Source organism: Oryctolagus cuniculus, chromosome 8 (genome assembly GCF_051225735.1).
Source record: "Oryctolagus cuniculus isolate XC-2025 breed Fujian yellow rabbit chromosome 8, ASM5122573v1, whole genome shotgun sequence".
NCBI classification, from domain to species: domain Eukaryota; kingdom Metazoa; phylum Chordata; class Mammalia; order Lagomorpha; family Leporidae; genus Oryctolagus; species Oryctolagus cuniculus.
Window position 1 is genome coordinate 39,161,765 of NC_142874.1, and position 23,159 is coordinate 39,184,923.

Consider the following 23,159-nt stretch of genomic DNA (forward strand, 5'->3'; position numbering starts at 1 on the left):
TCACTGGTGACAGAGTTGTGATATTGTGATTTTCTGTCAGTGTTGATGAGTGGAGGTCATTAGTTTGCCATGTCCATGAAGGATACTATCAAAGATTTGCCCTCATCCGCATAACTATCATAAAATTAGACTGAAATGTTTTCATTTTCATCTTTAAAGCATAAAAATGGCACCTTTCGAAATTTCATTCAGTCAACATAGACGAAGGGTCTTCAAAAAGTTCATGGAAATGTTTATTATGAAGGAAAAAACTATTGCATGGATTGTTTTAAAAATAGCCCCAAAATAAAGTTAACTTTTAGTTTTTCATTCATTTATTTCATTTTATGTGAAAGGCCGAGGGACAGAGAAAGGCAGACGGAGTTTTTCTCTTCCCTGGTTCACTCCCAAGTGCCAGCACAGCCATGGCTGGGCCAGACCAATGCCAGAAGCTGGAAGTTCAATCTGGGTCTCCCACATGGGTGGCAGGGACCCAAGTACTTGAGCCATCGCCTGCTGCTGCCTGTGTGTATTAGCAGGACACTGGAATGGGAAGCAGAGCAAAATCCAAGCCCAGGCCTCTGATGTCAGATATGGGTGCCCCAAGTGGCGTCTTAATTGTTGCACCAAACTCCTGTCCCTGTCCCCCCACGTATTTTTTTTAACTTTTTTTTTATTTATTTATTTATTGACAGGCAGAGTGGACAGTGAGAGAGAGACAGAGAGAAAAGGTCTTCCTTTTCCATTGGTTTATCCTCCAATGGCTGCTGCAGCCGGTGCACCACACTGATCCGAAGCCAGGAGCCAGGTGCTTCTCCTGGTCTCCCATGCGGGTGCAGGGCCCAAGGACCTGGGCCATCCTCCACTGCCCTCCTGGGCCATAGCAGAGAGCTGGCCTGGAAGAGGAGCGACCGGGACAGAATTCGGCGCCCAGACTGGGACTAGAAGCCGGTGTGCCGGTGCCACAGGCAGAGGATTAGCCTATTGAGGCGCAGCGCCGGCCTATCCCCCACATATTTTAAAGTGCCATCTATCATTCAATTAAGATAGATGTTTTTCTTGCCTCAAATCACAATTTCTAAGGTTAATAAAAAGAGGAAATGATGTTTTCTCTTTGCCTACTTCAAACTCAGTGTGGCTATGATTATTTCAAAGGATAATGTGACAAACTTTAAAAGCTATTCAAAATCAAATTATTTTTAATTGGTTTCAATTGAAAAGTTAATACCATATTTTAGGGGAAAAAAATGAACCACTTTACAGCCTTGCATACCATCCTTGTACATGGGCTATACCAATCTTCTCTGGATCATTCACATTTTACTGCTGCCAGGGTGAGCACCCTGTCATTTTTAGAAGACCACACACACACACACACACACACCCCCCTCAGCAAAGCGTTAAACTTGTTTCAGATTAGGTATCCTTGCTTATCGGGTAAGAAGGAAAACGTGAAATCAGAGCTTTCTGACTAACTGATTTTACTGCATGACCTTGGGCTGCTCATTCAAACCCTCAGCTTGGGTTTCCTTATCTCTACGACAGGCAAATCCACCCCTCCCCTGTGCTGACGTCATAAGGATGTGTTTAAAAGGGCAGACAGTGAGCCAACATCTCGGTTCTCCTGAGACGGGGGGCTGCACGTAACCCAATCACTGAATGGCCCTCCCCGCTCTGGCTCTCTGCAGACACACGCCGTGCAGCCCTGCAGACCCCTCCCAGCCACACTGTTCATGCAGAGCTCCGCCCAGTGTGGCACTGCTCAGGTGCAGGTGCTTTCCCCAGCGTCTGCCCGTCTGTTATTCATGCCCTGTAGTGAAATTATGCAGAAGGTAAAGAGTTGGAAAGTAGGGGTGTCATCTATATGGCTGTATTCAAATACGCAACAATTTTCCTAATACAAGTTGAAATGTTTTTCAAAACATTTGGTGATTTGATGGAGAGTAAGAACTGTCATTAAGATTTTGAAAAGAGTGTTTCTTTTAGAAGCATAGAATTGTTGATTCTGTGACTATGTTGTGTTTCCCAGCTTCAAACACAGGTCCCGGGCCAAATGAAAGCATCCAAGCTTCCATAGTATAGCCTTTTTTTTTTTTTTTTCAAAGATTTATTTATTTATTTATTTGAGAGGCTGAGTTACAGAGAGAAAGAGAGAGAGACAGAGACAGAGAGGTCTTCCATCCACTGGTTCACTCCCCAAATGGCCACAACGGTTGGATCTGGGCCAATCTGGAGCCAGGAGCTTCTTCTGGGTCTCCCATGTGGGTGCAGAGTCCCAAGCATTTCGACCATCTTCCACTGCTTTCCTAGGAAAAATAGCAGAGAGCTGGATATGAAGAGGAGCAGCCAGGACTCAAGCCAGCGCCCATATGGGATGCTGGTACCACAGGAAGAGGTTTAACCTACTACACCACAGCTTCAGCCCCCCATGGTACAGCCTTCATAAAACACAAGGGTCAGGCCTGATGGTGATTTAGGGAGTGGAAAGTCCATGGATTTAGAGACAGACACACTTGAGTTTATATTCTGGCAAACCTCTTGACAGAGTCTGTTTTTCTAATTCCAAAAAATGGGAATAATAATATTACCTCCTATCAAGGTCATACTGAAGATTAGTCTTGAAGATGGCGTCATCACGAGTTTGGAGCTGGCATTGTGGTGCAATCAGTTAAACCGTGGCCTATGAGGCCAGCATCCCAAATGAGCACTGGTTCGAGTCCCGGCTGCTCCACGTCCGATCCAGCCCCTGCTAATGTGTCTGGGAAAGTAGCAGAAGATGGCCCAAGTCCTTGGGCCCCTGCCACCCATAGGGGAGACCAGGATGGTGTTGCAGACTCTTGGGCTTTGGCCTGGCCCTGCCCTAGCTGCTGCAACCATTTAGGGGAATGAAGCAGTGGGTAGAAGATCTTTCTCTCACTCTGTCTCTTTCCTTCTCTCTCTGTCACACTGCCTTCCGAATGAATAAATAAATCTTTTCTTGTTTTAAAGAGTATTCCACTGGGAATTGGACGGCTATGGGTACCTTACCAATTAGCTCAGCTTTGGTTTTCCTTTTTAGGATCGAAGCCACGAGTTCTTTCTGTAAATTGTAAATGGAGTAGGGTTTTTAAAAATAAAAAAAATATTTTAAGCTTATTTGAAAGGTAGAAAGAGACAGACAGAGATATCCAGAGATACCCTTTATCCATTGTTTCATTCCCCAAATGACAGCCAGAGGTGGGGCTGGGGCTGGACCAGGCTGGAGCCAAGAGCCAGGAACTCAATCCAGGTCTCCCCTAAGGGTGCAGAGAGCCAATTACTTGAGTCATCACTGCTGCCTCCCAGGGTGTGCTTTACCAGGTAGCTGAATTGTTGGGGTAGCCAGGACTCTAACCCAGGCACTTGGTTATGGGATGTGGATGTCCCAAACATTGTCTTAATTACTGAGTCAAATGCCTTCCTCAAGCAGAGTTTTATGTTGTGACTTTCCCCTCCCTTATCTCTTTGCTTCCTCTCTGTTGCCCAAGGTGTTTTCCTTTTCTGGAATGATCCCTGACATTTTGAAACTTTCTGTCAATTAATTCACTTCATCTGGTCCTGCAAATGCCCGTGCATGAATCTCAGTGGACATTTCTTTACAACTATGGGGATGGCTGATACAACTTAGACTCAAATCTGCAAACGTTTGGTTCTGTAGAAAACTCTCTGAACCACATATGATGTTCTTAAGTAAAAAATTCTAGTTATCACCATCGTACATAATAGGGTGTAAAAGATGAGAAGCTCTCCTTTGGTCCTTTTAAGTTGTTTGGCTGGGGGCTGGGGCTGTGGTGTGTTAGGCTAAGCCTCGGCCTGCAGCTCCAGCATCCCGTGTGGCACCAGTTAGTGTCCTGGCTGCTCCTCTTCCAAACCAGCTCTCTGCTTATGGCCTGGGAAAGCAGCAGAAGATGATCCAAGTGCTTGGTTCCCTGCACCCACATAGGAGACCAAAAAGAAGTTCTTGGCTCCTGGCTTCGGATTGGCTCAGCTCTGGCCATGTGACCATTTGAGGAGTGAACCAGCAGATGGAAGACCTTTCCTTATCTCTGTCTCTCCATCTCTCTATATATAACTCTACCTCTCAAATAAATAAATAAAATCTTTAAAAAAAAAAAGTTTTGTCCCTGGAACCTGTGAATTAAAGTGACAAAAGACAAATTAACAGGAGAAAAGGAGACAAGAATTTTATTGATGTTAATCTTCTGCATCTTACAGGAACAGGGACTTGACAGAAAAGGAGTGAAAACCCAAAGATGTGGTTAGACCTGGAGACCTATATACCATTTTAACAAGAAGTGATAAATTGTGGAGAATTGATGAGACAAAGGAAGGAGGGGTTTAGACTCTGAGGGGCAGTGAATTGTGGGAAGAGGAATAGGAAGTGTGTGGCAGACAGATTTGTTTAGCAAAGCTGGTGTCAGACTTATGTGTGTATTCTCGATTAAGTCTTTTCCTGGTATCAGAGAGAGGGGCATTTTTAAAAATGGAGGCTTCCTTTACAAAAAGGACATTGGTGCCCTGCTTTTAGACAGATGGAGGAGGACAAAGAGCTCTCCTGGTGTCTGCTGTTTCTCAGTAGCTTTCAGTTCAAATTAATTCTTAATGCCAAAGTGTCCTATGTTGGGGTGGCATAATCTGATGCCTTCAAGTATGACAACTGGAAGAACATAATGAATTTAATAAGAATATAAAAGGCAAACATGGAATAAAATATGGTCACAGCTGGAGACACAACCATAGCCATATAAGTATTTATTCCTTCAGCCACCACTGCTTTGAAACATAGCATATGTACCTCTTTACTTTTTTTTAAAGAGTTATTTATTTATTTCAAAGTCAGAGTTACAGAGAGAGAAGGAGAGACAGACAGGGAGAAAGGTCTTCCATACGCAGGTTCACTCCCCAAATGACTGCAATGGCTGGACCTGAACTGATCCACAGCCAGGAGCTTCCTCCAGGTCTCCCACTCTAGTGCAGGGGCCCAAGGACTTGGGCCATCTTCTACTGCTTTCCCAGGCCATGGCAGAGAGCTGGATCGGAAGTGCAGCAGCCGGGACTTGAACCGGCACCCATATGGGATGTTGGCACTGCAGGCGACAGTTTTACCTGCTACACCACAGTGCCAGCCCCATGTACCTCTTTATATGACACATCTTCCCTCCTCTTCCTTCTCCTCCTCCTCCCTCTTCATCTTTTCATTTGAAAGGCAGAGAGACAAAGAAACAGATGGAGAAAGATCTTCCATCCACTGATTCATTCTCCAAATGCCCACAACTGCCAGGTATGGGTCAGGCCAAAGCCAGAAGCCCAGAACTCAGTCTGGGTCTCCCACATTGGTAGCAGGGACCCAAGTACTTGAGCTGTCACCCGGGGTGTACATTAGTTGGAGACTGGATCAGAAGCAAAGTAGCCAGAACTCAAGCCAGGGATGCAGGTGTCCCCACAGGTGACTTAACTGCTGTGCCAAACACCTGTTCCCAGAACAGCCTCTTTGTTCTGATGCATGGTGATCGTGTGCTTATTTTATTGCTGTATAAAACAAACAACAAGCATCTCATTGTATCCTTGTACCACAATGAGGATTGGCGATGGTCAGGTTGAGATGGCTGATATTAACCACTACTGTATTATAAAGCAGCACCTATATTGAAAGAGCCAGTGACTGGTTTGCCTCTACAAATTATTACATATTTTCCTTTTTTCTGTCTGACAGCAGCAGCGTGCAGGGTCAAAGACAGCCGGCCCCCCATGTCAGTGGTCTAGGATGGCCAGTGAAGGCGCCAGCATCCCAAGCCCCGTCGTGCGCCAGATTGACAAGCAGTTTCTGATTTGCAGTATATGCCTGGAACGGTACAAGAATCCCAAGGTTCTCCCCTGTCTGCATACTTTCTGCGAAAGGTAAGCCTCCTTTGTGCTCCAACAATGGAGTTTTTCACATTGACCTTTGACACCTTCCCCCACCCCTGTGTTTTCCCAGAATTCTGTGGTTCCCAGTGGGAGACGGTGAACGTCTTCTTGTGGACGTCTAGAGGCAGAATCACCAATTGCCAGTAATTTACTTTATTTCTAACAATTCCAAGTGGGAGGAAGCAAAGCAGTAACTCTTGATTCATTTCTACAAGAGAGCATTAAATAAATAGTTGAAGAAGAAAATTTTATTTTAATTTCCCTTTGTTCTTTTTTTAAAAAAAGATTTATTTATTATTTGAAAGGCAGAGTTATAGAGAGGCAAAGGAAGAGAGAGAGAGAGAGAGAGATCTTCCATCTGCTGATTACCCCCCCCCCCCAAATGGCCGCAACAGCCAAAGCTGGGCCATTCCAAAGCCAGGAGCCAGGAGCTTCTTCCAGGTCTCCCATGGCAACTTTACCCACTGTGCCACAGTGCGGGCTCATCCCTTTCTTCTTTGGGAAACAATCTTTGCCAGCAGCAGCTCCCTCGCAGAGAGGGTCTTTGGTGAGGGTTAGTTAGAAACCTACCATTTCCTTCCATGTAACAAGTTGGGGCATGCATCTGCATGGATGAAATAGTGCTTCCTCCCCAAAGATCTCCTGTGTATACTAATGTCACATTTGAACACCAGGATGTTTTAGATGAAGAAAACTTGACATACCATATATAAAGTAATGATAAATTTCCTCACTATGTAATTTGCTACATATGTAAAGTAATCCATAGAAGTAAAATTGACACTTGGAGATGAGCCCTTGACTCCACTGGTGAGGAACAGTGTATTTTGTTTGTTTTAAAATGCTATTTGTCGGCTAGTGAGCTAGGATTAGCTAGGCTAATCCTCTGCCTTGCGGCGCCGGCACACCGAGTTCTAGTCCCGGTCGGGGCGCTGGATTCTGTCCCGGTTGTTCCTCTTCCAGGCCAGCTCTCTGCTGTGGCCAGGAAGGCAGTGGAGGATGGCCCAAGTACTTGGGCCCTGCACCCCATGGGAGACCAGGAGAAGTACCTGGCTCCTGCCATCGGATCAGTGCGGTGCGCCGGCTGCAGTGCACCGGCCGCGGCGGCCATTGGAGGGTGAACCAACGGCAAAGGAAGACCTTTCTTTCTCTCACTGTCCACTCTGCCTGTCAAAAAAAAATGCTATTTGTTGAACTCTGTACTTAGTGTAGGGTTAATATTATGTGTATAAAGTTAATTGAAAATAAATCTTAGTAAAAAATAAGAATGAGAATAGGAGAGGGAGGAGGAAGAAGGGTGGGAGTGTAGGGGGGTAGGGTGGGAGAATCATTGTGTCCCTAAATTTGTATTTGTGAAATGCATGAAATTTGTATACCTTAAAGAAAAGATTTCTGGGAAAAGAAAGGATACTTCCTTATTTATCCTTGTTTTTTTATTAAATTTTTCCTTTTTTAAAAAGATTTATTATTTGAAAGACAGAGTTACAGAGAGAGAGGGAGAGACAGAGAGAGAAAGAGAGAGAGGCGAGAGCGAGAGAGCTCTTCCATCTATTGGTTCTCTGCCCCAATGGCCACAAAGGCCTGGGCTGGCCCAGCTGGAAACCAGGAACCTGGGTGCCATCCAGGTCGTCACATGTAAAGCAGGGGCCCAAGTACTCAGGCCATCTTCTGCTTTTCTGGCGCATTAGCAGGGAGCTGGATTGGAAGTGGAGCAGCCAGGTGCAGGAGGAGGCTTAACCTCCTGCCACAACACCAGCCCCATATTTATCCTTCTTAAGAGGATAACATTTTTTGGAAAAAGATGTTAAGTAGTTATCAGAATACACTTCTACCCATTGTTTAACTAACCATTTAAGCTACTAAGCATAAGAAGTATATTAGTAATTAGTGTATGACCTAATTGAAGTATTGTTTATTAAGGTTACATATTTTTCTTAAAAGTAAATATATTATTGGGGCTGGCACTGTGGCGTAGTAGGTAAAGCCACCACCTGAAGTGCTAAAATCCCATGTGGATGCCAGTTCGAGTCCTGGCTGCTCCACTTCCAATCCAGCTCTCTACTATGGCTGGGAAAGCAATAGAAGACGGCCCAAGTTCTTGGGCCCCTGCACCCATGTGGGAGACCCAGAAGAAGCTCCTGGCTCCTGGCTCCTGGCTTCTGATTGGCGCAGCTCCGGCCATTGTGGCCAATTAGGAGTGAACCAGCAGATGGAAGACCTTTCTCTCTCTCTGTCTCTCCTGCTCTCTCTGTGTAATTCTGACTTTCAAATAAATAAATAAATCTTTTTTTTAAAAAAAGTAAATATATTATTAGGTTTTATAATCTTTTTGTTAAATACATTTCCTATTATACTCTAAAAATTATTATTTTAAGGTTTTTTTTTTTTTTTTTGAAAGACAGAGAAATAGACAGCCATCTCCCATCTACCGGTTTCCTCTGCAAATGCTTAAAACAGCCAGACTGAAGCCAGGAGCCAGGAACTCACTCCAGGTCTCCCACATGAGTGACAGACCCACATACTTGTGTCATCTCCCATTACCTCCCAAGGTCGGCCTTAACAGGAAGCTAGAATTGGCAGCAGAGCTGAGACTTGAACCCAGGCATTCCCATATGGGACGCAGGTGTCCCAAGCAGCAGTGCCTGTTCCCTTTTCTATTGTTGGTTAGCACTCATACTTAAAATTCTTTACTTCCTGCTGTGGAGCACAGGGAGTCAGTATTTCCAATGGTTTTACATCTGTGTTGATTGCATTTACCTTCTGAGCATTCTCAAGTTGATTTACTTTGGAAGTCTCAGGTGCAAAATAATAGCCACACTCTTGGTGGTGGTGATGAATGGAGGGAAAAGGTAGATTTGTCATTGTGGCTTTTTGTTTTGAGTTGTGGGATTTTCTGTGTGTGTGTGTATGTGTGTATGGATATGGGTTTTTGTTTTGTTTTTTTGGTTTTTTTTTTTTTTTTTTTTTTTTTGGTTGTTGTTTCTTTGGTGACATATTAGGGCCCTAATACTTTTTACTTTTTTCATTTTGTACTTTGGCTTAAGTGCTTTGTCCTTCATGTTCCAAACTAATTAAACAGAGTGATTTCCCTCCGTTGCTTAATGGGTGTAACTAAACATGAACAGCAGCTAATTGTGTGTGTGTTTGAGGGCACACATGGTGAGATCAATTGATTCACAGCAGTCGGCACAGCCTGGCACTATGTACACAGCGCTGAGAGCCACACAGTCTGGGCCTGGCAGAACCGCACCAGTCCCCACAGTTAAGTGCCCATTCTGTGTTTTGGGTCCTCTTTCCCTACTCTGGCAAGTAGGAGCACTTCTGAGCTGCCCTGGGTCTGGGCCCAGCTACCCTCCGTTCCCCAACCAATAGCTAGCTAGTGGCACAGATTTGCAAGAGCCCGTCACAGTGGTGATAGGACTAAAATGTCTGAGCATCATGCACATTAAAATGATTTCCTTTTAGAGGTGCTGGCAACTTTCCTTAAAGTGGGAAATGGTTGGTGCTATGGAGACAGATCTTCACAGATCGCCTCACTGTCAGGAGACCAAGCCCTGTCAGACGTACACACTGGCTGCTCCGGGAACCTCTGCTCACAGTCCCCCTCCTGCTGCCCCATCCTCCACAACACCGTCATCAAGGCTTGGGAGGAGAGCAAAACCAGGCAGATGCTGGCCTAGTGGAGCTTACTGCCTAGCAGCGGAGCCAGTCATGAATCTCCTAATCGCAAAGATTACTGTGAAATTAAGCCAGGGACAAGTGACACTCGCCAATTCATGGGAAACTTCATAAGTGTTTGTATCAAGGAAGGCTTTCCTGGAGAAGCGGTGATTAAGGAGCAGCTCCGAAGATGAGTGGCAATTAAATAAAGGGGAATGAGTAGGCAGAAAGAATTCCAGGTAGTACAGAGGTGCTGTCGTGAGAGGGACCAAGATAGCTGGGAGAACTTAGGGAAGCCCCTGTGACTGGCACACAGCTAATGGAGGGAAAGGCAGAAAAGGTACCGGTACTAGATCCTATAGGTGGGTGATCCATGCTGCCGTGAGTGTCTTCATGTAAGAGCAGTGGAAGTCATGGGAGGGTTTCCAGCTCAGATGGGAGTGGAGGAAGATTGGTTGATTGGTTCTGCATTTTACAAAGGTCACTGTGGAACGTGGAGAAGGGTTAGAGGGTACAAAGTTGGAGGACAACAAAACAGGTTTATGGCTATTGCAAATGTCTCAGAAAGGATGGTATGATAGGGAACAAGAGACCTGGAGAGGTTAGAAAGATAGTGAGGAACTGGCAGACTTTGCTGATGGGTTGGTGTACAAATATGGGGCCCAGGGGAGACGTCTGTGGAAAGAAGGGTGAGTGTGGGACTGTGGTCCTTAGAGCCGTGCACGTGGATATATTATCCCAGGGAGAGAAGTCTGTGGTAGACCTTTGATTAATCCAAACTTGACGAGCTCAGAACAGACAGACATTTGGAGGATCAGGTGAGCGTTGTGTCATAAAGACAAGGGGGCTGGCCGGCACCGCGGCTCACTAGGCTAATCCTCAGCCTTGCGGCGCCGGCACACCGAGTTCTAGTCCCGGTCGGGGCGCCGGATTCTGTCCCGGTTGCCCCTCTTCCAGGCCAGCTCTCTGCTGTGGCCAGGGAGTGCAGTGGAGGATGGCCCAAGTACTTGGGCCCTGCACCCTATGGGAGACCAGGAGAAGCACCTGGCTCCTGCCATTGGATCAGCGCGGTGCGCCGGCCGCAGCGCGCCAGCCACGGCGGCCATTGGAGGGTGAACCAACAACAAAAGAAAGACCTTTCTCTCTGTCTCTCTCTCTCACTGTCCACTCTGCCTGTCAAAAAAAAAAAAAAAAAAAAAAAAAAAAAAAAAAAAAAAAGACAAGGGGGCCAGCAGCTGGTTAAGGTGCTGGCTAGGATGCTTGTGTTCCACATCACAGCACCTGGGTCTGTGCCCAGCCCTACTCCTGACCCCAGCTTCCAGCCAATGCACACTGTGGGAGGAAGCAGTGATGATCCAAGTGACCAGGTTCCAGCTGCCCACATAGGAGACCCGGATTGGGTTCCTGGACACTGACTTTGTTCTGGCCTGGTCCTAGCCTGTTGTGAGTAATTAAGGAGTGGATGAGGGCTCTCTGTCTCTGTGTCTGTCACTTTCTTGATCTCTCTGCCTCTCCTTTGTCTTTCGACAAAGATGAAAGTGCAAACCAGTGAGGGCAGGAGAGGGCAGTGGTGATGGTGAGGACCTGGTTGGGCAGGACTGGATTAGATGCCATTCGCAACCTTAGCAGAAGCTGTTTCACTTCTGAATTGATTCAGCGCTAGCTGCCTCCATGGCACAGAGAAGATCGCTGAGCCTCTTCGTGTTAGTTCCTCACCTGCACAATGAGGGGAATGGGACTAAATCCGTGGTTTTCTAACTCTGTCTAAGCAACTAGAAAGCACTGGATACACTCCTTGTTTAATGCTTAGGTTATGGTGTCCAGTTTGCCTGAGTCTGAATTCCTGCTCCGCCCGGGGGCCAACTGAGTACCTTGGGCAAGTGCCTTGGCCTACTCTGCCTGTGTTTCCTCATCTGTCCTAAGGGATCGTGACAGCACCTCCTTCAGAGGCACACTGCAAGTACTTTGAGCTCATGGAGCAGTAAATATGTCAGTCATGAAGTGTTCATTTCCTTAATGAAATTAACTAAGTTGACACCTGTTGAGGCAAGGCAAGGAGAAGGGGCCCTGTCCACTCTGACTCCGGATGACCATCCCTGCTTCAACCAAACGTTTCCACTTTGATGAGTCCTTAAAGTCCAACTATGATTTTCTATGTAAAGAGAGTTTCATTGCTAACAAAAGCACTTGCCATGTTTCTCCCAGTTGTAGAAGTCCACACGTTCATGAGCCAAAGCTAGATGTAGACCAGTGCCTCCCCAAGCTGACTATGTATAGGAGTCACATGGGGCTCGGCTGTGGTAGGCACTTGGGCTGAGGCCTAGGAGTCTGCATTTCTAAAAACCTCCCTGATGGGGCCAAAGATGCTGATCCATGGATGACACTTTGTCTGCCCAAGCTCTAGAGAAGGCTGCAGAAGCCAATGACCGTTTTTTTTTTTTTTTTTTTTTTTTTTCCTTGAGCATAACCATTTGCCTGGTTGGTTGGCAGGGCCACTGTGATACAGGTTGCCTCTTGATTATTGCAATTTTTCTTTAAGATTTATTGGGTATACATATGAAATTTGTATTCATTAAATTAAAAAAAAAAACCTTAAAAAAGAAAGATTTATTGGGGCCAGCATTGTGGAGTAGCAAGTAAAACTGACACCTGCAATGCTGGCATCCCACGTGGGTGCCAGTTTGTGTCCTGGCTGCTCCGCTTCTGATCCAGCTCCCTGCTAATGTGCCTGGGAAAGCATCGGAAGATGGACCAAGTGCTTGCACTCCTACCACCCACATGGGAGACCTGGAAGTAGCTCCTGGATCCTGGCTCCTGGCTTCAACCTGTCCCAGCCCCAGCCATTGTGGCCATCTGGGGAGTGAACCAACAGATGGAAGATCTCTCTGTCTTTTCTTTTCTCTACATAACTCAGACTTTTAAATAAATAGATATTTTTCTTTTAAGATTTATTTATTTGAGGAAAGAGAAAGAGAGATCTTCTGTAAGCTGGTTCACTCCCCAAATGGCTGCAACAGCCGGGGCTGAGACAGGCAGAAGCCAGGAGTCTGAAACTCCATCCCATTAGCAAGGTGCATTAGCAAAGAGCTGGATGGGAAACAGAGCAGCCAGGACTCAAAACAGCATTCCTATGTGATGCCGGTGTCACAGGCAGTGGCTTAGCCCGCTGCACCAGGACACTATATCCCCTGAAGTATTTTGCTTATGAAGGAGATCATCTTCAGTCTGTGAGAACAGGGTGGTACCTGGGAGACCTGGGGCTCTGTCCTGTGTTGTCCTGCGCTCCTCTGACCCTCCTCCACCTCTCCCTCTGCCTCAGGTGCCTGCAGAACTACATTCCCGCCCACAGTTTAACCCTCTCCTGCCCAGTGTGCCGCCAGACTTCCATCCTGCCCGAGAAAGGGGTGGCCGCGCTCCAGAACAACTTCTTCATCACAAACCTGATGGACGTGCTGCAGCGAACACCAGGCAGCAACGTCGAGGAGTCGTCCATCCTGGAGACGGTCACCGCTGTGGCTGCGGGAAAGCCTCTCTCTTGCCCAAACCACGATGGCAATGTAAGTGAAGCCGATGGCAGACGCTGCCCTGAGCCGGGCGGTTTTGGCCTTGGGGAATTTGGGGGCACATTGCTGATTAGACATTGAAATAGGAAGCCACCTGGAAAATGAGTAACTAAAGCAGGTTTTTGCCACCAGCCCTCAGACTGTTTTGCATGCTCACTTTCTCTGGCCAGAATGATTTCAGTGATAAACATCAGTCTTCCTTGTGTCTGCTTCGCGCATGTTATTGGTAGCTCCCAGCAGGGCTACCCAGTAGCTTTGTGCAAGCCGGGCACACGTTGACCTACATAAACATCTGTGTAGTAAATTATGGATATGGATTTAATAATGGATCAGTGCTGCAGATAGAGAATGATATTAAAATGTTAGAGCTCTTTTCCTTGTGAGGGAGATCTTTCTCTGCTCCCTTCGACCTTATCCCTTAATAACAAATAAAATGTGAAGCCGCGTGGATCCCTGAGAATAGACTACAGATTATGGATTGCAAGCACATCTGTGCCACGAGCAAGCACAATAACTGGTATACACTCAGGAGGATCTGTGTGCACTGTTAAATAACGAATTCAGGGGTGGGGGCAGAGGGTTGGCCTGGCAGTTAAGCCACTGGTTAGGACATGTGTATCCCATATCTGAGTATGCAGGCTTCAATCCTGCCTCCTGCTCCCCGTTCTGCTTCCTGCTAGTGTAGACCCTGGGGAGGCAGGGGGAATGGCTTGAGTAGTTCAATTCCTGCCACCATCATGGGAGACCTGGGGTGGGTTCCTCACCCTGCCCCAAGGCTGTTGTGGGCATTTGGAGAGTAAACCAGAGGATGGTATCTGTATGTGTGTGTGAGTGTGTGTGTGTGTGTGTGTTTGTGACTCTCAAAAAATAAGTAAACATTTTAAATATATACTATATATAACATATGCAACATATATGTAATAGCTAATTCACAATAGCCTCATCATCTGGAGAGGCAGTATTGTGTAGTGGCCAAGAGCACTGGCTTTGGAGTCAGACTGCCTGCCTCAGAGCTTCCTCTTAAACTTATTCCCTGTATCAGCTTTGGCAAAACTTTATTAACCTCTCTGTACTTCCGTCCAAAGGAATCAAAAATAGTGCTGCCCATCTAGGATTAATAGGAAGATCCAGTGTTTAAATCATGTGACGCACATAGGAAGCTCTTGATAAATGTTGGCTCTGAAAATTATTTCTGATTAAGGATGCAATCACTTTTTTTTTTTTTTCTGTATTGGCCACTTCTAAAGAGTGTGAAATTGCTTAGAAGAAGAGCCCCGTGTACAGTGAAGCCTCGCAGGCCAGCCAGTGAGTAATGACCAGCTGTAGTATTGTTTCTCTCACGGCACCCCCTCCTGTTTGCCGGCTGTGACTTTGCCGCCTCCCTGGCCTCCTGGACCTGGCCATGTGGTTTTCCACCTCGGGGCCTGACTGTCCTGGTTCTTCCTCCAGCACTGCTCTTTGTTCCTGCACTAAGTGACCCGCTCGTCTTCTCACCCTTGAGGTCTCAGTGCAAAGTTCTCCTGCATACCCAGGCTTCTCCCATCTGCGTACTAAGCTGGGCCCTATCTTGCTTAGCTTTCAAGCTATCCAGTGTGTGCAGCATCCTGTGGCCTAGGCCACCTCATGCACCCAGTTACCCTCTGTCACATCACTCCGTTTATTTCCCCCATGGCACTCACCACGATCTGCCTGCCTGTCTCTGTGTCTTCCAGCTTTCCCTGTGGGATGTGAGCCACAGGAGGACAGGGACCAAGTCCACTACACCGCTAGCTTGAGTCCAGTATCTTATACCTAGAAGCCAATCTGTACATCCTTGCCAAGCAAATCAGCCAGGCACCATCCTGGGCTCCGTGAACACTGCTCTGCAAAGCTGTTAGTTCTCTACAGTGTCTCTAGGGGGAGACACTGTGGATTGAGCAGTTCAAGTCACAGAGCTGCTTGATTCATTATGGAGGAAGTAGCATCCTGAGCTTTGTGGTGGCCAAACTAAGAGCAAGAGATCATAGGTTACGTTATCAGTGATGATTTAATTGAAAGCACCCTAGGGTATTCATAACTATGAGATTTTTCCACACATTGCACTTCAGGGGAGAGTTGCCATGTGAATTTTGCAAATAAGGACTTTTAGGGGCTGGCCTCTGGCCTAGCGATTAAAGACACTGCTTGGGATACCCAGACCCCTATTGGAGTGCCCAAGTTCAAGTCCTGGCTCTGCTCCCTTCCCAGCCCCCTGCCAACACGCACTCTGGGAGGCAGCAGGTGAGGCTTAAGTAATTGTGTCTGCCACTCATGCAGGAGACTGTCGAGTTCCAGGCACCTGCCTTCTGTCGCCAGCCTACTGTGGGCACTTGCAGAGTGAACCAGCAGGCAGGAGCTCTGTCTCTCCTTCTCAAACGAATTTTTTTTTTTTTTTATAAAGTACTCTAATGCCTTCCAAGGCAGTTCGAACATTCTTCTTGTGTCCTTTTCTCCCACACAGGCTCTCAGGGAAGGCTGTCAGTCTCCATCTGGAACTCACATTCTGATACTAGCTCTGGGAAGGCACTTTGGTCAGGTGCAAGAATCCTCTCAACACACCCTTAAAGGGTCCCCTTAAAACAGGGCTCTCTGGAGACCTGACCTGAGACAGAAACATTAGGAGACCTCGGTAGACTCTGGTCTCCATGTGGGATGTGGTAGACTCTGGTCTCCATGTGGGATGTGATGAGCCTTCCTGCAGAAGGAGGAGTAACAACAATTGGAAACATGATATCAATAAGCAAAGTAAGAATGTTGTAGAATTCGGGAATAGCTCCTAGCTCAGGGCAGCTGGAGCATGAAGACAGGGCAGGTGAGGTTGGAGACCCAGGTGAACAGGACAATTACAGACGTGGGCCTAGGAGGGTGATGGGGGGAGATTGTGAAGAGCTATGGATGCCATTAAGAAATGGTTAGCCCTCAGTTCCACAAGCTGTGCAGGAACCTTAAAAACGTCAAGGGGCTGGCATTGTGGTGTTGGTAGCTAAGCCTCCACCTGCTATGTGGTATCCCGTAGGGGTGCGATTGGAATCCTGGCTGCTCCACTTCCAGTCCAGCTCCCTGATAACGCATCTGGGAAAAGAAATGGAAGATGACCCAAGTCCCTGGGCCCCTGCATCCACATGGGAGACCTGGAAGAAGCTCCAGGGTCCTGGCTTTGGCCTGGCCATTGCAGCCATTTGGGGAGTGAACCAGTAAATGGAGGAGCTCTCTTTCTCTCTCTCTCTCTCACTCTCACTCTCTCTCTTTGTTTCTCCTTCTCTCTCTGTAATATTGAATATATTTATTCAAATAAATAAAAAATAAATTAGTCTGTTAAACAGACATCTGCACTTTCAGAGGAAGTGAATACTTTAGCAGCCCATATGGGAGAATAGAGTAGCAGAGACTGAAGGCTGAATTTCCTGAGTTGTCCAAATGAGGGGTAAGAGGTGGAACTGGAATAGTGTCGCTGGGCCTGGAGAAGACGGGATGAGTTTCAGACAAGAGAGAATTCCTTTCGAGAGAACTCTGCCTCCCCAAAATGAAAAGGCAGGTGCTAAAATCTTTTAAGCTAGACTATTAGGGTTGTTGAGAACTTGAGCAGTTAAAATTGATCATATGCCAGGTCACAAAGCAAACACCACTTTATTTTCCCATTGTGTAAAGCGAATTTCTGCACCACCATGCCTAAAATCATATTAGAAACACTTATTTATGGAAAGTTCCCAAATGTCATTTAAAAGCTCATAATAATTTAAATTATTTAATTAAAGGGAAAAATATAAAAATTGGGCTGTTTATAAAATGTGGAAGTGGCAGCTTTATCTATTGAATGCATGAGGCTAAAGTCAAATCTCTATCCAGGAAATTTGTTTGGAATTTCCAGAGACAGAAGGAGAGAGGTAGACACAGAGAGAGCACACTCATCTGCTGGTTCCATGCCCCAAATACCCACACTGACCAGGGCTGGGCAGGCCTGCGCCAACGGCTGGGAACTTAATCCAAGTCTCTCTGTGGGTGGCAGGCACCTAATTACTGGAGCCATCACCACTGCCTCCCAGCTGTATAGGTGGAAAGCTGGAATCAGGAGCTGAGCTGGGTAGTGAACCCAGGTACTCTAATGTGGGACACGGGCGTCTTAACCCCCTCATCGTTTTTGTTTTTTTTCCAAAGATTTATTTATTTATTTGAGAGACAGGGCCGGCGCCGCAGCTCACTAGGCTAATCCTCCGCCTTGCGGCGCCGGCACACCGGGTTCTAGTCCCGGTCGGGGCGCTGGATTCTGTCCCGGTTGCTCCTCTTCCAGTCCAGCTCTCTGCTGTGGCCCGGGAAGGCAGTGGAGGATGGCCCAAGTGCTTGGGCCCTGCACCCCATGGGAGACCAGGAGAAGTACCTGGCTCCTGCCATCGGATCAGCGCGGTGCGCCGGCCACAGCGCACCGGCCGCGCCGGCCATTGGAGGGTGAACCAACGGCAAAGGAAGACCTTTCTCTCTGTCTCTCTCTCTCACTGTCCACTCTGCCTGTCAAAAAAAAAAGAAGAGAGAGAGAGAGAGAGAGAGACAGAGTTACACAGAGAGAGAGAGAGGTCTTCTATCCACTGTTCACTCCCCAAATGGCTACAATGGCTGGAGCTGGGCCAATCTGAAGCCAGGAGCCAGGAGCTTCTTCTGGGTCTTCCACACAGGTGCAGTGGCCCTTGGGCCATCTTCCACTGCTTTCCCAGGCCATAGCAGAGAGCTGGATCGGAAGTGAAGCAGCTGGGACTCAAACTGATGCCCATATGGGATGCCGGCACTGCAGGCGGCAGCTTTAGCCGCTACGCCACAGCACCAGCCCCAACCCTCTCATCTTAACTGCTAAGTCTAAATGCCCACCCCAACCTAGGAAATTTTGCCAGTTAAGGTCTTTTCCATTATTAGCAAAGAATCCAATTCAAGAAGTTAGAAAAGCAGTACCAAATAAATATATGACAGAACAAAAAAGAAAATGACCTTATGATTCTTAGCATGTATATTTGGATTATAAGAAAATATACAAAGGCCCTCTATTCATTTATGATACACTCATAACCCTGATACAAAAATCTAGTAAAGATAGAACAAAAAGAACACTGGTCGGAATTCAACTTTTAGGGCAGGCATTTGGCGTAGTAGCTAAGTTAAGGCACCTGTGTCACCTATCTGAGTGCCTGAGTTTGGTTCCTGGCTCCATCTCTGTCTCCAGCTTCCTACTAATACAGACCCTGGAGGGCCCCAATGATGGCTAAAGTAACTGGGGTCTTATCACTCACATGGGAGACCTGGATTGCATTCCCAGTTCCCAGCTTCAGCCTGGGCCAGTCCCCACTCTTGTGGATATTTGGGTAGTGAATCAGTAGTTGGAAGTATATGTGCTCTCTCTTTCTCAAATAGAAAAATATATATATCAACTTATGATAGTAACTGTGAAATTCATAATTAAAATACTCCAGCAAATCCTTAATTCAAATTAGTAAAAATATGAACATCAGAAAGATAGTAAGCAAAGTACACAGAAAATTCACAGGGGAGATCTAAGTGGCCAATAATCATATAAAAAATTGCTGGGGCCGGCTCTGTGGCATAGCAGATAAAGCCGCTGCCTGCAGTGCCAGCATCCCACATAGGGGCCGGTTGGAGACCCGGCTGCTCCACTTCTGATCTAGCTCTCTGATGTGGCCTGGGAGAGCAGTGAAAGATGGCCCAAGTCCCTGGGCCCCTGCACCCAAGTGGGAGATCTGGAGGAAGCTCCTGGCTCCTGGCTTGGATCGGTGCAGCTCTGGCTGTTTTGGCCATTTGGGGAGTGAATTAGTGGATGGAAGACTTCTCTCTCTCTGCCTCTCACTGTCTGTAATTCTTCCTTTCCAATAAATAAATAAGTATTTTTTTTAAATGTTAAGCCTCACAAATACTGACATTTTCTCAAATTAGTTGCAGTTTTCAGAACAGATAACAACCAGGACTATTGAAAGTGTGTATGTTGAGATGTTTTCATAAGTTTTGTGTAGAAGGATAAATTACTTTTCAGAAAATGTGTCAGTTTGGCAAAATGTAATGAATGTTTTACACAGCTTCTCATCTTTTAATCTAGTAATTTCACTAGCAGAAAGATTTCTAAGAAAATAGCCAGAAGTGAGAATAAAAATTTGATTTACAAAGTTAATGGTAATTTTTATATTCTAGTAAAAATTGGAAATAATCTAAATGGGCAATATTAGGGACATGATTACATTTTGTTAAGGCCACAGGTAGCTCACTGTTTGATGACCATCGAATCTGATGTTTTGAAAGCAACTGACATATATGTGAATATATTTATGAGTTTCTTTGAAGTTGTGTGTTTTTAATTCATAGGACCACAGTATATACAGTACGAAGGGAGGCTGGTATTCTGTGCAGGAGGCACACAGTTGCAGGGAGAATAGAAAAATCGAAGAGACCGTCATTATCATGTCAGCTCAGAGTTCCTGGGAGCCGGGGAGCCGGGGAGCCGTGATGATGGCTTAGTGAGGTTCGCGTGGAGGGTCCGCGTGGAGGGTCCGGGTGCCGTTGAAGGATTTTTTTTTTTTTTTTTTTTTTTGACAGGCAGAGTGGACAGTGAGAGAGAGAGACAGAGAGAAAGGTCTTCCTTTGCCATTGGTTCACCCTCCAATGGCCGGCGCGGCCAGCGCGCTGCGGCCGGCGCACTGCGCTGATCCGATGGCAGGAGCCAGGAGCCAGGTGCTTTTCCTGGTCTCCCATGGGGTGCAGGGCCCAAGCACCTGGGCCATCCTCCACTGCACTCCCTGGCCATAGCAGAGAGCTGGCCTGGAAGAGGGGCAATCGGGACAGAATCCGGCACCCCGACCGGGACTAGAACCCGGTGTGCCGGCGCCGCTAGGCTGAGGATTAGCCTAGTGAGCCGCGGCGCCGGCCTCATTGAAGGATTTTGAGTGCCTCCTAGGTCTTGGGAGTTGCTGTAGGATCTTAAGCATTGGAACGTCCAGGCTGGATGTGCATTCAACTCCTTTCTAAGTAGCCAGAGATGTGAGGGAGGGTGCATTCAGAGGAGAAGAACCCGAGGCACAGCCAAATGGGAAGCTGCTAGAATAATGCACAGGGGGCCCTGACCCCGGCCAGCAGGACTGTCAAGGAGGAGGGGATGCGCTGGGTGACCAGGTGAACTGAAGCCCGTAGAGTGACTCCCAGGTGTCCAGGCTTGGGTTCCCCGGGGACCAGGTGCTACCAGCGGAGACAGGTCAGCTCTTTAAATTGCTGTGCACTTGCATCGACTAGCACCGTCCATCTTAGAGAAGCTTTGGGAAGAGAAATCTGTTGTCGCTGCGCAAGGGAGAAATGAGAAAAGAATTCCTGCAGATGCATTGGCTGCCTTTACTGCAGAGTGAAGACTCGTGGGTGCCACAGGCTGCCCCACAGCCTCATTCTTAGAGATGCTGCTGCCGTCAAAGAAGCCTTCCAATGAAGATCTTCCCCCTGCTTTCTAGCAAGTGCATCTCATCAAATCACACTTAAGATTTGTCCGAAGAGTTCGAACCTCCTCGAGGTGAATGAAGCGGTATAGATTGCATTTTGAGCACTTTCTCCACATTTTGAGCACTTTCTCTATGCCCAGTCATTATGGTTCTTTGGATTCATACAATTTACAAATCAGTAAGAGGCCTCGGAAAATTAGCAGGTGTGTGCGTGAATGCGCTCTATTGTTCCATCTCGGATTGTAGGAATTCAATGCTGCCGCTTGGAAACAGGGGTCCTCATTGAGTATTCAAGCCAAATGCATGCAATATTCCAGATAAATTGCTGCAGTTAATTGCCAGGGGTGAATCTTTAAAAACAACTCAAGCGGCTGAAGGGTGATAAAATCGGGTAATTAACAACAAGGCAGGATGCTGCCTGCTGCTGACTGGCACGGGCAGACGGAAGCCTGTCATCTACTTCCTGTGTTCCGACACTGTCTTCTCGTTAGACTGTCAGGGCGGCATTGTCCACGTTTAGAAGGAAAAGGGGGAATAGTGGTGAGTGATCTAAGAGGTTCTTTTCACTTAAAGCAGCCATTTGAGTCCAGGTCTGTGGTCCCAGGAACACAAATGATGATGAAAGCCTGTCGGATTGCTTGCCAAGGCCCCTTGCTAATGAGAATGCTAAGGGGTGCAGAGGAGAGGTGCTCATACCACTAGCAAGTGTCCTGCCTCTAGCAAGTCCCCACTTCTGCCACCAGGATCCACTGTTAGTGCTCATGCAGATCCTCAGAGCTGGCTGCAAGGCCCTGACCACTCTGCATGCTAGGGATGCGTGTGGCCCCGCCAGGCTCCCCTTCTGGTGAACACAAACTGGACCACCTGTCAGCATCAATAAACTCCTCCTGGCTTCTGGTCTGTCCTGCCCCCCCGGGGGCCTCCTCCTGCTGGAGAGCTGAGCTCCACTGGTCTGAGCTCTCAGTCTGAGCCGCCGCCGTCTGAACCCAAGCAGGAGCATCTCAGAGTGAGGCGCGGTTGATGCTTCAAAAGGATTTCACTCAGGGCCTTTGCTTCCCAAGACGGGCTTAGGACAGTGAACCAGCCGCAGTGACCCAGATCTGCTCTCGTCTCTTCAAAACCGAAATCAGACTTTTAAAATTGAGGGTAGACTCACATAATACAAAATTTAACCTTTAACAATTTTTTGTAGTAAGTTGTAGGGTATTTACAAAGGGTGCAAACTATTCCCGGAACATTTTCATCAACCCTAAAAGAAACTAAACCTGTGAGGCAGGCTCTGCCCATTGCCTTCTCCCCTGCCCCCTGACCACCATTAGTCTCTGGCATGTCTGTATGGATTTGCTCATTGTTGACTTTGGATATAAATGGAATCATATGATATGTGGCCTTCTAAGTCTTGTTCATATCACTTAGCATGTGTTCGAGGTTCATCTGTGTTATAGCATACAGCGGTACTTGGAAAATGCATACTATGACAAAACTATGCATGCATGACTTCAAAAATCTTTTTGACCAAAAGAAACATTTTTTAATTCTGTATTCCTACAAAGTTTGAAGTGCCTTCATATCAGCATTCCTCTTTGGCTTATTCCATTGGGTAGCCGTTAACAATGTATTTATACATCCATCAGTCATGGACATCAGGATCATTTTCACTGCCCAGCTATTATGAATAATTCTATGAATTCTCATATACAGTTTTTGTGTAGATGTATGTTTTTATTTCTATAGTGTATATAGCTAAGAGTGGAATTATTAGATCTTTTAGGAGTTCTGTGTTTAATTTAAGGAACCAACAAACTGGTTTCCAAGTGGCTACACCATTTTACATTTCAAGTCCTTTGCTTATTTTTGAATTAAGTTGTTTATCTTTTTGTTGTTGAGTTATAAGTTCAGCCTGTAGGTTTCTTTATTTGTGTCAGATTCTATACCCTTACCCAATCCATGACTAGCCAATATTTCTTTATCCTGTAGGTTTTCTTTTCATTATTTTAGTAGGGTTCTTTGATGTAAAAGTTTTTAATTTGTTGAAGTTCATTTTATCTTTTCATTGTTTTGCTTGTGCTTTTGATGTCATGTCTAAGAATTTGTTGCCAAACCCAAGGTCATGAAGATTTATCCCTATTTTCTTCTAAACGTTTTATGGTTCTAGTTTACATGTAGGTCTTTGATCTATTGAGTTAGTTTTTGCATGCCGTTTGAGGTAAGAGTTTAATTTCATTCTTTTACATGTAATTATCGGCTATCTCAACATCATGTGTTGAAAACACTATTTTCCCCATTGAGTGGTCTTGGCAGCCTTGTCAAGATTCAGTTGACAATAGAGGTATGAGTTTATTTCTACACTTTCCATCGTATTCCATTGATTTATATGGCTATCTTTATACCTGTACCACATTATTTTAATTACTGAAGCTTTGTAGTGCATTTTGAAATGGAAAAGTGTGAGTCTTCCAATTCTGCTCTTTCTCAAGATTGTTTTTGGCTATTCAGGATTCCATATGATTCTATATAAATCTTAGGGTTTGCTTGTTCAGTT

General features: G+C 46.3%; 1 protein-coding gene and 1 non-coding gene across 19 annotated transcripts in view; one reads left to right on the plus strand and one right to left on the minus strand.

Moving 5' to 3' along the window:
* TRIM2 (tripartite motif containing 2) overlaps nt 1-23,159 on the plus strand; it is a 182,682-nt gene that overhangs the window by 112,452 nt on the left and 47,071 nt on the right. For 10 of the 18 annotated variants that reach the window (XM_089302319.1, XM_089302316.1, XM_089302317.1 and 7 more), the window contains 2 exons: nt 5,711-5,895; nt 12,884-13,121. In XM_089302319.1, coding sequence (XP_089158445.1) covers nt 5,762-5,895; nt 12,884-13,121 — 372 coding nt within the window. In that variant the 5' untranslated portion in view covers nt 5,711-5,761. The remainder of the gene's footprint in view (nt 1-5,710; nt 5,896-12,883; nt 13,122-23,159) is intronic. The other 8 variants (XM_089302322.1, XM_089302320.1, XM_089302313.1 and 5 more) reach the window with 1 other exon arrangement.
* LOC127483331 (U6 spliceosomal RNA) lies at nt 1,221-1,325 on the minus strand. The gene has a single exon (XR_007909527.2). It is a non-coding gene; the product is annotated as a U6 spliceosomal RNA (small nuclear RNA).